The following is a 13,340-nucleotide window of genomic DNA, read 5'->3' as shown; positions in this document are numbered from 1 at the left end:
GTGCCCGAGGCCGCCCCCGAGGCCCGACGGCGCCTTCCCGAGGCCCGAGGCTTCCCTCCCGAGCTCCGTTCTCCTCGGGCCCGCCCCGCTGCCCTCACCTCGGCCCGGTCCCCCGCAGGCCGCTCGCCGCCGCCACCGCTGCCGCCCGGCCTCCCCGGATCCACAGCGACCCGCAGCCCGGGGCCGGAAGCGGGAAGCCGCGCGGGCGAGCTGCGCGTGCGTGTCCCCGCCCCGAGGGCGGGTCAGAGGGCGTGGGCCCGGAAGGGGGCGGGGCTCGCGGGTCCGCGGGTCCCGGCAACTGCGGACTTTGTTTCTGGCGGAACCTGGAGCCGGTCGGGAGGGCACCTCCGCCCGGCCTTGTAGGGGACCCCAGGACCTAACCGGGAGGGTCTTTGCGGAGGGGTGAAGGCGATCCTCGCGGGGAGGGTCAGAGGGGCTGGGGGGCATCTTGAGCGAATCAGGGGTGCCCGGAGCGGGGGATTAGCGGGCACTTGGGCATGGCTAAGGGGATTGAGCCTGGGGAGAGAATGCTGAGGGCAGGGTGCAAGCGATGGAGAAAACAGGTCCGTCACCTGAGAAGAAGGGGCAGCGTAGATTACAAGAAGCTAGACAAATCTGGGAAAAATGAGCCATATACCTCTCAGGTGGTCCCAGACACCCCAACATGGGTACGACCTGTTAGTACCCCTAACGCATACTAGACACCCAGGCAGGTGTTATCAGATACTCAAAACATGCTTTCAGGTGATCCCAAATCGGTCAGACACCCCACCTCGATTTGTCAGTTACCGCAAAGTATTCAGAATCTGAAAAACATGCCAAAATACCCAAAGGTACCAGACGCCTTCACCCAGGAGCCATCGATACCCCCAAATAGAAACATGTGAGAGACCCTACTCAAACTTTTAGATATTCCCCCCAAACACATACTAGATACCCCCAAACAGGTATTCAGAGTCTAAAATACATGCCAGACTACCCCCACACAGGTGTTCTCAGACACCAGAAGACATGCTGGATGCCTCCTCCAGCACCTCCACCCCTCAAGTGCCGTCAGACTTCCAAGCTCTGAGGTTGCTTGTTCCAACCCAGGTTGGCCACTGGTGAGATAGTTGGGCAGGACCCAGGAGAGGAGCCAAGCACCTCTTTCACCAGGTTCAAGCTGGCCAACCAGGCTGAGATCTTTCCAAGCCAGACTCGCTTCAAAACACCCACAATCTGTGGCCGACAGCCCTCAGTTCAGAAACAGGGTGGCAGAGTCCCCAAGTGACCTGCCTTCAGCTTAAGTCCATTTTGTCATGGTCAAGAGAGGGAGCACGTCCAGGAAATTGGAGGTTCCAGAAGTGTAAGGACTGCTTCATCAGAGGTCAGAAACCTGACACGGGTACTTTTGGGGTCTCAATGGATGTGTAAATGTTCACTCTCTGAGTTCCTATGACTTTTGGACTTTATTCCAAAGGCAGTGGGGAGCCACTGAAGATTTTAAGCAGGAAAAGTGGCATGCTCCTTATTGCTCTAGCTATCTTGGCTATAGAAACCTTCAGGCTGACACAGTTCTCCCCTAAATGTAGAAACCACCTTTCTCAAGGAGCCTGGCAACAAGGAGCGGTATCTCTCGTCTTTCTTTTATCCTTCTGTTGTGCATTTATTACATCCTTCTCATGGGCCAGGGACTCTGTTAAGAGCTAAGGAGACACAGGGAATGTAAATCTATGGCACTGTTTCTCAGTCTTGGCACTATTGACAACTGAGCCTGTTGTTGGGGCTATCCTATGTGTTGGAGGATGTCGAACAGCACCCCTGGCCTCTATCCACGTAAATGCAAGCAGCACCCCAGTCCTGACAACAAAAAATGCCTCCAGATATTGCCAGTGTCCTCTTGGCTGACAGCAACTGGCCTAAGAGACACTCAGATGCTGATACAGTCGCCCAATCCACAATCCAGGCTTCCTGGGGGAGGTGGCCCTGGCTTGGCTCTAAAGGGTGAGTAAGAGTTAGGTCGCCAAGGAGTTCCAGGAACAGCACTGAATGAGCAAGGTGCAGGTGATGTGTGCGGGCAGCCACGAGACTTCACGGTGGCTGAGTAGTGGAAGGGAAAAGTGGACAGGTAGGCGGGGTCAGACCGTGAAGAACCTCCGAGGTCAAGACCAGTGATAAGACTGTCTGGAGCGGTGCGTGGGTGGCTCAGTCGGTTAGACGTCTGCCTTCCGCTCAGGTCATGATCCTAGCGCCCTGGCTCAGTGGGGAGTCTGCTTCTCCCTCTCTTTCTGCCGCTCCCCCTGCTTGAGCGTGCGAGCGTATGTATGTGCGTGTGCTCTCTCTCTCAAATAAAATCTTAAAATAAAAAAAAAAGACTGTCTGGAATGGCGTTCCATCAGTGGGGCTGGTTTCTGAGAAACCATCTCAGCTTTATCCTGGCGACCCACCTTCCGTAATTACCTGGAGTGTGACTCATTCCCTGTTCTGTTGAACTTACTATGGGCTGTTTCCTCTAAGGGACAGATAGTAACATCTGGCTTTGAATACCGCCAGTGGTGATAGGCTTGTGGCTAGTTATACCTGGGAGCTGCCTGCTCGCGGCCTGGTGGGAGTGAGCCACAGCTGTCCTGGCCCCGCGGGCCTCCTACACAGTGTGGGAGCTGTAGTCAAAGCCCACGGTTGTGGGTCTGCGTTTTAGCTGCCAGCTTTAACTCAACAACACATCATGAAGAAGATGATGATGACGGATGCTACCATTGCCCATATGCACCAGGCACCACGCTCTTAAGGGCAACCCACATTTTTCTTTTACACCAACTCAAATCTCCTGTGATCTCAAATTGCTGTTCTGAAAATCAGATATTGTTTCCAGGAAGTGGAGCCTGATTCCCACCATCCTGAGAGCAGGCTGGATTGAGTTACTTGCTTCCAAAGAACAGAGTAGGGAGAGGGAAAGAATAGTAACCCGGCAGATGTTGCCTTAACCAGGGGATGAAGGTTAACATCCTCAGGGATGTGAGATTGATAGCACTTACCCCTGATCTCATGAGGCAAGAAGGTTCCCAAACCCATAACCCTGTCTAATTATGAGAAAACACCAGACAAACCCAGATGGGGGGGCATTGTCTTAGACACCTGGCTAATACCTCTCAAGACTGTCAAGGTCATGAACAATCAGGAAAGACTGAGAAACCTTCATCGACCAGGGAGACGAGGGAGACAGGGTGATGAAAGAGAACACAGGATTCTGAATTGTGTCTGGAAACAGAGGGAACCCGAACAGAAGAAGAAACCTTGCCAGTATCTGAGGAAAACCTGCAGTTTGATTAATAATACGGCACCAGTGTTGATTCCTGAGCTGTGACCAATGTACTGTGGTCACAGAAGATGCTGCCATGACAGGAACCCGGGTGAAAGAAGGGGACACTCTGTGCTCTCTCCACTTTTCTGTGATTCTTAAATTAAAAGTCGAGGGGAATAAGGGGTGACCCAGTAGTTAGTCTGTTGTGCCAAGATAGTGCTAAGCGTTACATGTGGATTGTCGACTGTGTGTGTGTGTATGGGGGTGGGGCGTCAGCGTCCCTAACCCCTCGCATTGTTCCAGGGTGAACTGCACAATTCTGTTGTTCAAAGCACCCAGACTGTGGTATTTTGCCAGGCAGCCCTAGCTGACTAATACACTGCCTGAGGGTTTTTGCAGTGACAAACACTGAGATTTAGAGGGGTTTTGTGGGCCCTGAGGTGACCACATGGTCCCTGCCCTTAAGGGACCTGGTGCTCTCAGGGGAGCTGAAGTCAGCCTCCGCTTGGCAAGGGTGAAATGGGATGCGGACGCAACAGGTGAAGGAGACCACAAGAGAGAATGAGAGGCAATAAAGGGGAGAAAGTGGCTGCCATCTAGAGGGCTGGGCCGGGCCACGGGACTTACCAGAGCTCAGAAAGGGTTTGCCACACAGGGGGCAGCTGGAGTGGCCCAGGAAGGTTCCTTGCGTCAGCTGGTGCCCGTTGATACATTCCTTCCTCTCTCTAGCATCCTGACCCTTGTCCTTTAGAAGCACTGGGCTCTTCCCCTGTGGGGGACAGAGGTGAACCTTAGACTGCCTTGTGTGTTCAGACCTACCTCGAATCACGGGGCTCCAGGGTCGGGGGCATACTGCAAAACTGGAGAAGGTAGAGGGGGGTCCCCCTGGCCCGGCCCCCTGACCTTCTCCTTCTGCCTGGTGACCCGACAACGTAGGGAGCTCAGTCTGCGCTTCACCCTGGTGCTCCTGTTACTCCGCTCACCCTTGCTGGCGCCGTCCTCGCTCCTAAAGGATGGAAGGATGAACGGGGGCGGGGGGGGGCAGCATGGCCAGAGGGCCATTTTCAGTCTGCAAGTTGCTCCTGGACCCCACCTGGAATCTGTCTCCTCCCTGCAGCCCCTTAGTCCTGTTTCACTTCTGTGGTCCCCGAATTCCCTCCTTCTGCCTCTCACTTATTCACTCAACAAACATTTATGGATATTTGCAAAGTTCCCGGAACTGTGGGGCTGGGTTTACAGAGGGGACTGTGACATGGTCTCAAGCTTGGGGTCCCTCAGTGGTGAGGCTGGAAATCCTGGCTCTGTCCATTTCTGCCTCCTTCCTCTGATTCACTCCTGACCCCAATATCTAATCAGCTTCCAAATCCTGCCCATTCTTCCTTTGGGATATCTCTCAAATCCCACTCCCCTCTTCCCCCAACACTCCAGCCAAGGATCACTGTCATGCCTCTCCTGGATTACTGGTACCCCCTCATTTAATAAATACAGTTGACCCTTGAATAACGCTAACCCCCTGCACAGTCAAAAATCCACGTATAACTTCTGACTCCCCCCCAACTTAACTACTGATAGCCTGCTGTTGATCAGAAGTCTTACTGATAACGTCAACCGTCAACGAAGACATATTCTATGTGTTATAGGTATTAGGTAATGGGTTCTTTTTTTTTTTTTTTTTAAGATTTTATCCATTTATTCGACAGGATAGAGACAGCCAGCGAGAGAGGGAACACAAGCAGGGAGAGTGGGAGAGGAAGAAGCAGGCTCATAGCGGAGGAGCCTGATGTGGGGCTCAATCCCATAACGCCAGGATCACGCCCCGAGCCGAAGGCAGACGCTTAACTGCTGTGCCACCCAGGCGCCCCTAGGTACTGGGTTCTAACAGTAAAGTAAGCCAGAGAAAAGAAAATGTCACTAAGAAAAAATTCTAAGAGAGGGAAAATACATTTACAGTCCTATACTCATTGAAAAAAAAAATCCATGTACCAGTGGACCCATGTAGCTCAAACCCGCGTTGTTCAAGGATCAGCTGTATTTATGAAATCAGCCGCAAACAAACCCAGCCCCTGTAGAATCTATTCACTGGAGGGAGATCCTACGCCTCCAGGCAGCAGCCCCTGCCTGCCCCCAGCCTTGTCTGTGCCCACCGCTATCAGTCTCCGGAGAGCTGTGCTCCTTAGTGTCACTGAGGTGATCTGGCCTCTGCTGACGTCCCTCCCCTTCCCTCTTCCCCACCCCACCTGACACCATTACTCAGGCCTTGCCCTTTCTCCCAGAAGGCGCCTCTTTATTTCCCTGGTCCTCCTCTCCATGTGTTGGTACACTCCTACTCTTCCATTGGAAACCCGCTCAAGCCGTCACCTCCTCCAGGAAGTCTTCCTCTGCCTTCCCAGGGTGTATGAGGAGCCTCCCCTGGCCCCATCACCACCGTTGCCCTGGCAGTTCCAGGGAGAGGACGGGGGCTCCACCTCCTGCCCCCCCACCCCCAGCTCAGGGTCTTGCACAGATGGCCGCGGGTAAACGTGTGCAGACCCAGGGCAGATCCCAGCCCAAAGCTCCCTCCCGCGGTAGCTCTGCAGACTTACTCAGACAGGAACTCAAACCAGGTGAGGTTTGAGTGGGCTCCTCCGGGGCTGACTGACAAGCGAGCCCTCTGCCGGGCCCTGTGGGCTCAGAGAGGACAGATCCCTGGGTCAGCGGCCCCTCCTTCCCCAGCTGCCCCATCTCCTGCCTCCTCTCTCCCCCAATGCTTCCGTGTGCCCTGGAGCCACATCGAGACCTCACCACCCCTCCCTCTGTGCGCTCTACCCATGGTCACTGCGACTGGTTTTCCAGCAGAGGGTGATAACATATCTTGGTCAGACTAAATCAGCCAGTCAGGAAGATTTTCTAGCAAATGGCGGTGTCTTGGGGAAAAGGCACCGTTTCTCACTTGTGCGAAGGTACTTCATGGGCTCCCTCCTCACCAGTTTATGTCCACTGCCCTTTCCCACATTTGTCCACACCCCCCACCTCTCCTGTCCCTGTTTCTCTCCCCTATCTCCCTGTCTTCTCCACACCTGTCCCCCACCTGTCCACTCCTATACTGTCCCCCTCCACTTTCCCCCATACTCGTCCTCCACGTCTGTCTTCCCACCCCTGCTCCCTCACACCTGTCCCCCTCCCCACTTACCCATGGTACTGCCGAAGTTCTTGAAGCACCTGCTGGACAATCAGCCTGGGGCAGGGGGTGGGGGAAGTGAGGATAAAAACAGCTCACAATTGCCCCAGGGTATAGACGTGTTCCCCAAGATGACCTGTGATTGTCCACCCAGGCCCCGGTCCCAATGCAGACCCTCACTGGGAGACCCGACCCCTCCCCTGATGCTGCACTGAGAGCCTTTCTGAGAGGCCTGGGTCTTTCCTCTGAGAGAAGGATGGTGTGGGAGAGAAGCCCGAGGTTACGGGGGGCTTGGGAGGGACCCCAGCCTTGACCCCGTGGCTGTCCACTGGGGTCCCCTCCCCACCGCCAGGCGGACACTCACACGTGATCTGACTCCACGTGGTCCTTTTCCATGCACTCCAGCACCGGGGGCTCCAGGCCTGGAAGCAGCCCCCACCCCGGGAGGTCCAGGTGTGAGGGGGCTCTGGGGCAGACCAGCCCTGCCTGGGCCCCCTGTGACCCATCCCTGCACAACTGGAGACCTTCCAGGCGGGGCTTGCCATTCCGGGAGGAAAGGCACCAAGAAGGCAGAGCCTTCTCCGGGGTTGGAGGTGCGCCCCGTGTCTCCAGACTGCGGACAACGTGCCAAGCGCTTTGCGCATGTGCACTCAGTGGACCCTCCAAGTAGCCCTAAGGAGACACACTTACGGTTCTATTCGTTTTTAGATTTATTTATTTATTTTGTGGGGGGAGGGAGGGGCAGAAGGAGAGAGAGACTCTCAAGCAAGGGCCCAGCAGAGCGTGGAGCCAACACAGGGCTCCATCTCTCGACTCTGAGATCATGACCTGAGACGAAATCAGGAGTCGGAGGCTTAACCGACTGAGCCACCCAGATGTCCCTGCTTCTCATAGAGAAAGCCACAAGGCTCAGAGACTTACTAGAAAGTGGTAGATTTGGGTTTAGACTTCAGGTCCCTTTGACAGCAGAGAGAAACAAGCTCTTAGCACAGAGATTCAGAGATAACAAGGGAGGTAAAGTAGGGGACAGAGGTAGAGATAAAAGAAGAGTCCTAGGAGAGCAAGGGGACTGCAGCGGTGCAGTCCACCATGGTGGGAGGCCCGGGGGCGGGGGGAAGGGGTAGGTGCTGGACGCCTCTTCTCCTCCACCCACCTCCCACTCCAGGAATTCTGCCTAGTTCCTGCCCATGGGGCCCTAAACTCCCCCCCATCAGTAGCCCTTTCCCGTCTCGGGCACATCTGGGGCCCCATCCAGGGAACCCTCCAGCAGAACCCCCCTACCCTTTTGGTTTGAATGAGGGACACTCCCAGGCTGGGCTACCTTGAACAGCTGGAGTGGGCACCTCCAAAGTGGGAGAGATTTCCAGGGAGCTGATCTCATCGAAGGACACGGGAACGGACCGTGACCTCACTCTTTTCTCGGGGCTGTCACATTCCTGCGGGGAATAAGCATCTCACTAAGCCCGGGCGGCAGCCCGGGGTGCAGGCAAGCTCCCCAGATGGAGGGTCCACAGCGCCCACCTCCAGCCACAGGCAGGGGTTCCCCTCAGCCACAGGGCACGGGGATGGATTTCCATAGCAGCTGCTGAGGGCTGGAGCCATACCTTCCCCAGCCATGGGCTGCAGTCCTGGCCAAGGACTTCCCCAGCTGTGGGCTGGAGCCCCCAAACTCTGAGCTCCAGATTCCAGCCCATTAGGGGTTTCTCCCCAGGTCATGGTCCTGGGCAAAGATGCCCCAGCCACAGGCTACAGTCCTGAGGCTGGAATCACAGACCCGAGACAAGATCTACCAGGCATGTGTGGGGCTTCCTTCTAGCTGCAAAGATGCAGAGACCATCTCCCCTGCCTCCCAGACCATGGGTTGCACTTGTGACTGAGGATCCCCTACTCTGGACCCCACCCCAGTGAAGGACCCCCAGGCCTGGCCCGGACTCTCAGGACTCAGTGACCCTCCAGTCTTGGGCTACCCCATGGACAGCCCTGCTATGACAGGTAAGTTCTACTAGCCATGGGTAAGGAGCTCCTTCCCACCCGCCACGCTGGCCCCCCGGGCCCAGAGTTGTGCCATGGTCAGGGGTGGCTGGAGGTTGCACCCACCTTGCCCGGGAGCTCTGCTGAGATTCCACCCCCAGACAGACACTCTTGGGTCCAGGCCTGCAGATCCTCTCCCGGAAGGTTCAGAGCAAGGCTAGCCAGCGTCCGAGGGAGACAGGGCCCCTCCTTCACAGCCGAGGCTTCGAAGCTGAGCCTAGTGGAAGAAATGAGGAAGGCAGGTCTTCAGCGAGTCTCTTACACCTGGCGGTTGCCCTGATGCCAGCATCCAGGGACCTGGGGGGACCTGCAGGGTGATCCTTCTGGGGCAGGGAGGAGTGGTCAGAATCTGGAGGGGTGTTCGGTTTCTCTCCATGGGAGGGGTCGTTGGGGGAGCCTTGCTGGCGAATTTGCAGGTAGATCCATGTCCTTGCATGGCAGACACATTTTTACGCAGATTGGACTTCTCCCTGCGGTGACTTCGGGGGGCGGGGGTTAAGGGAGGCAGGTGGGGGTGGCTAAAGCACCCCGCTCCACTGCCTGGGGCAGCTACTGTGTGTGGAGTCATGCACGCACCCGTGTTTTAATCACAAATGCATCTGTGGCTTTGTGCATATCTGTGCAGCCCGTGTGCTCGTCACACATTCAGGCTTTTCTGTATGGGTTGGAGCAGGGTGAGTGTGCAAGCTTGCGGGCATGCACGCCCAGTGTATACGGGCAAGTGTGCATGCTTGGGATTGTGTTTGCCCGTGGTGTGAGCATGCAGTCTTTGTTTTGGGGTTGAGCGTGCTCCCTCCCTCAGCTGTAGGTGCTCGCCTGTGCACGAGGGCACGTGTGCGCACTGGCTCTGTGTGCCTGCAGGGGGGGCCCTGCCTGTCCTGGGGGTGTGTCTCGGAAGGCAGCGGGGGGGCCGCGCGGGCTGACCTCTGCCAGCTCTCAGAGCAGCTCCGAGACCTCTCCCAGCTGCGTCTCCGAGGCAGGCCCTGGGGCTCTGCTGAGCTGGAGAAGGTCGCTTCTCCTCCGGCCTCTTCGCTGGGGACGCCACTGTCCCTGGCCCCCCCAGGCTCGCTGTGGGAAAAGGCCCCGAGGCCCAGGTCCTGGAGATACTCGCTGCCCTGCAGGGCCCCCAGATCCAGGCCGAGGTCCTCCGTGCTGTCGCCGAGCTGCCCCGGAATTCCATCCTCCTGTAGGCCGGTGTGGGGGGGAGAAGAGGGCTTGACGGAGGGGACCAGAAGCCCCGGTACCAAACCCTGCCCATCCCCCTCCCGCCCAACCTGGGCTCAGCGCGCCCTTCTCGTGGCAGGTGGGGTAGAATGAGGGTAGTCCCTCCAGCCCCCTGTCTAACCTGGGACTTCAAGGCCTCATCCCAAAAAGGGGCTGGAAATCTGGGCTTCTAGCCCTGACGCCCCCTCACTCGCTGGTTCCCTCTGATCGGCTTGACCGCTCTGCCCTGCCCCTCACTGAATGCAGCTGCACGGACCTAAGTTATCCTGGACACTACTGCAGAATTTCAGGCAGGGTCGGGACTCCCAGTCGCATCCCTGGGCGGCTTGGGGCATGTCCTCATGGGTCTCTTGGATCCCAAGTCTCCCTCCCAGGCCCCGGGCTAGGGTGAGGCAAGGGAGGACCTCGCTTCAGGCACAAAATCGGAGGGGGCGCCCTCAAACTCAGGAATCCAGGAAAATCATGTTAGTGCAGTATTTTTTTTTAAAAAGTCGAGTAATGCAAGGAGATCCACGATGAGCGCGTTACTAAAATGTTAAATAAGGACAGTACTGGCCCTGCGGTTGTACCACTCCCCTGGCTCCCGTCCCCCATTCCTGGCCCTGCTCCCTCCTACCAGAGTCTGGAACACCCCAGCACTTAAGCCAATACCTTCCCCTCCTGGAAGGCAGAAGCCCAGGGGGCACATTACAAAAGGCCACAGGGTCAGCCCCCTCGGCTTCTGGCCCCTCTGTAGCCTCAAGCCACCGCCCGCCCGCGAGGCCGCAGTGTGCCAGGCGCTGTTAGACGCCGCGGAAGATATGCAGACGTAGATGACCACGTGCCAGCCGCCAGAGTGCCAACACACAGCCACCCCGAACTGAACGGGCATTGTCCTTACTGCCACAGCAGCTCCACCACGAGGGGGCATTGTTATCCCACTTTCCAGATCAGAAGACTGAGGCTCAGGGAGGAAGGAAGACTGGCCCTGGATCAGGTGGCCGACCAACAGCAGAGCCGGACTCAGGCTCAGGTCTGTCTGGATCCAAGCCCCACACTCTTTCTCACCCATCTCTCTCCTTCTCCTATTCCTTTTTCTCTTCTCTTTCTCCTTCCAAATCATTCTAGTTGCCTTTTTTGTTTCCAACCAGGGAACTTGCCTTTTCCTCTTCTTGGAAAACCTCTTCTCCCAGCCCACCTACAGCTGGCCTGGAGAACTCCTATTCAGCCTTCAAAAGCCAGCTTGGGCATGCCCTCCAGGCTGCCTTCCTGACCCTCGAGACTAGGTAAGATGTCCCTCCTCTGGGCTGTCGCCATCTGTAGCCCAGGGACTTCTCTGGTCCAGACCTTTGTTAGGACCGACCTCAGACCGCGTTTGGTGGGTAGGGTGGTGGGTGGGCCTCTCCCATTGCTCCCTGCAAAGCCAATACTGAGACATGGCCCCGGGCATCTCTGTGGTCTCAGGCAGCCCTCGATGGACTGTCCCAGTTGGTGGCCTGAAGGGACCACTGAGGGGACATGGTCCCCCTTAATGGACTCTACAAAAGTCCCCCAGGAGGGGTGCTGGCTGGCTCAGTTGGTAGAGCATGCAACTTTTTTTTTTTTTTAGATTTATTTATTTATTTTAGAAAGAGAGAGAGAATGCCCGAGACTGCAGGGGGAGGAGCAGAGGAAGTGAGAGAATCTTAAGCAGGCTTCACACTGAGCACGGAGCCAGATGCAGGGCTCGATCCCAGGACCCTGAGATCATGAACTGAGCTGAAACCAAGAGTCAGATGTTTAAACACCTGAGCCACCCAGGTGTCCCGAGAACGCACTCTTGATCATAGGGTCGTGAGTTCAAACCCTATGGTGGGTGTAGAGATTACTTTAAAACAAACAAACAAACAAATAAATAAAAAGATTGGTGGTGACGTGAATAAATGTGATTTTTAAAAAAGTCCTCCAGGGGTACCTCTCTCTCTGTCCATCCCCCAACTAGTGCGCTCTCTCTCTCTCTTTCAAATAAATAAATAAAATCTCTTGGGGGGGGGTTGTGACTGGATGGCTCAGTTGGTTAAGCGTCTGCCTTTGGCTCGGGTTATGGTCCCAGGGTCCTAGATCAGGCCCCATATCCAGCTATCTGCTCAGCAGGGAACCTGTTTCTCCCTTTCCCTCTACCCCTCCGCCTGCTTGTGCTCTCTCTCCCTCTGTGTCAAATAAATAAATAAAATCTTTAAAAAAAAAAAACAAACCCAGGATAGGATTGCCAGATAAAATACAGGACGCCCAGTTAAATTTGAGTCTCAGATAAACAACAAGTATTTTTTTTAGTAGAAATATATCCCAAAACATTGCACTATTTGACATTCAAATCTAACTGGGTGTCCTGTAATTTTGTTTGCTCAGTCTTGCAACCCCACCCCTGGACCATTTGGCTAGGCAGGGCCAGTCCTTAGCAGGTGAGGGAGAACATGGAGGCCCCCTGCTAATGCTTGGTCTCGGGGATTTGCAGAGAAGCTTCCAATTCAAAGTCGAAAGCACCCAGAAAGAGGAGCTTTGCAGGATCTGGCTTTTCCCCCTGACCTCACCTGCTTGGAACTCTCTCCAGTTTTACCCTTTCCTTCTTCTTTGTACCCATCCATCCCTTGATGGACGCGGGTTGCCTCCACGTTTGGCTGTTGGGAATATGGGTGTACAGAGAGCCGGTGGAGCCCCTGCTTTCAGTTGTTTTGGGTAGGTACCCGGAAGGGGGATTGCTGGAGGCGGCGGAAATTCTGGGTTTGACTTTTGGAGCACGCTCTAGTCTGTTCACACGGCCTCCCTTTCTCTGGAATCTCTGCTTTGTTCCCTTTGATCTTTGTCCCTCTGACCTCCCCGGCGGCTCCTTCTCTGCTTCGGTGTCCTCCCCTGCCTCGGTGTCCTCCCTCTGTCCTCTATATACCAGGGTCCCTCTTCTCCGGTCTCTGTGGGAATACCCACGTCTCAGGCTCGCCTGCCCCTTCCTGTGACCTGGGCGGCAGCCTCCTGGCGGGTCTCCCCTTTCCCCAAATTACTCCAGTCCCATCCCTGGTGCCTGGACAACCTCCCTCTCTTGACTCCTGTCTGCTCTGCCACTGCCTGAAAGGTTTCCTGGTGTCTCTGGTTTTTATCCTTCTGTCAATATAAACATGTCAGGACAGCCTCTTGGCCTGGACCGGGCCCCCTCTCCCTCTCCTGCATCTGGCCTCTCTCACCGGAGGCAGAAGTGGAAACTTGGCCAGAGCTGGGGGTGGCAGGGGTGGTGGGCAGCTGCGGGCACAGGCTGTCCCAGCTCCTGGCAGCAGGTACACGGACGGAGACAGGGGGAGGGGAGCCTCATCCTTTGCTTGGGAACCCGAATCTTTCCTCCAACATTGCCTGGGTGAGAAAAGGCGGGAGCCGGCCCAATGGGGGCCTTTCCAGGCGTCTGCCTAAACAGTGTATGCTGGCCCTGACACACCAGAGAGGATGTAATAAATCCAGGCTCTCGCTGCATGGACCCTGGGGAGCTTTGGGGGATGGGCTTCCCCGTCAGACTCAGAGGCGAGATGTCCCAGGAATGCTCTCTGCAGAAGGGCTTACTGGGTGCAACTTGGACAGTACATGGATAAACTGGTTTTTAAAAATGTGAATAGTTATTTATTTCATCGTATATTAGCAAGCCAGGGC

General features: G+C 55.9%; 1 protein-coding gene across 4 annotated transcripts in view; it reads right to left on the bottom strand.

Annotated features, from left to right (window-relative positions):
* Positions 1-13,340, bottom strand: part of ARHGEF18 (Rho/Rac guanine nucleotide exchange factor 18) — an 81,335-nt gene that overhangs the window by 54,188 nt on the left and 13,807 nt on the right. For 3 of the 4 annotated variants that reach the window (XM_045774255.2, XM_087867309.1, XM_087867310.1), the window contains exons 3-10: positions 9,393-9,652; positions 8,535-8,685; positions 7,759-7,873; positions 6,802-6,859; positions 6,450-6,494; positions 5,863-5,940; positions 4,184-4,286; positions 3,908-4,049 (exon numbers count right to left, since the gene is read on the bottom strand). In XM_045774255.2, the coding sequence (XP_045630211.2) occupies positions 3,908-4,049; positions 4,184-4,286; positions 5,863-5,940; positions 6,450-6,494; positions 6,802-6,859; positions 7,759-7,873; positions 8,535-8,685; positions 9,393-9,652 (952 nt within the window). Of the gene's footprint in view, positions 1-98; positions 221-3,907; positions 4,050-4,183; positions 4,287-5,862; positions 5,941-6,449; positions 6,495-6,801; positions 6,860-7,758; positions 7,874-8,534; positions 8,686-9,392; positions 9,653-13,340 lie in introns of those variants that run through there. The other variant, XM_045774257.2, reaches the window with a different exon arrangement.

The sequence above is a fragment of the Ursus americanus genome, chromosome 14, assembly GCF_024610735.1.
Source record: "Ursus americanus isolate L20-20 chromosome 14, mUrsAme1.1.p, whole genome shotgun sequence".
NCBI classification, from domain to species: domain Eukaryota; kingdom Metazoa; phylum Chordata; class Mammalia; order Carnivora; family Ursidae; genus Ursus; species Ursus americanus.
This window is presented reverse-complemented; position numbering and strand designations above follow the sequence as displayed.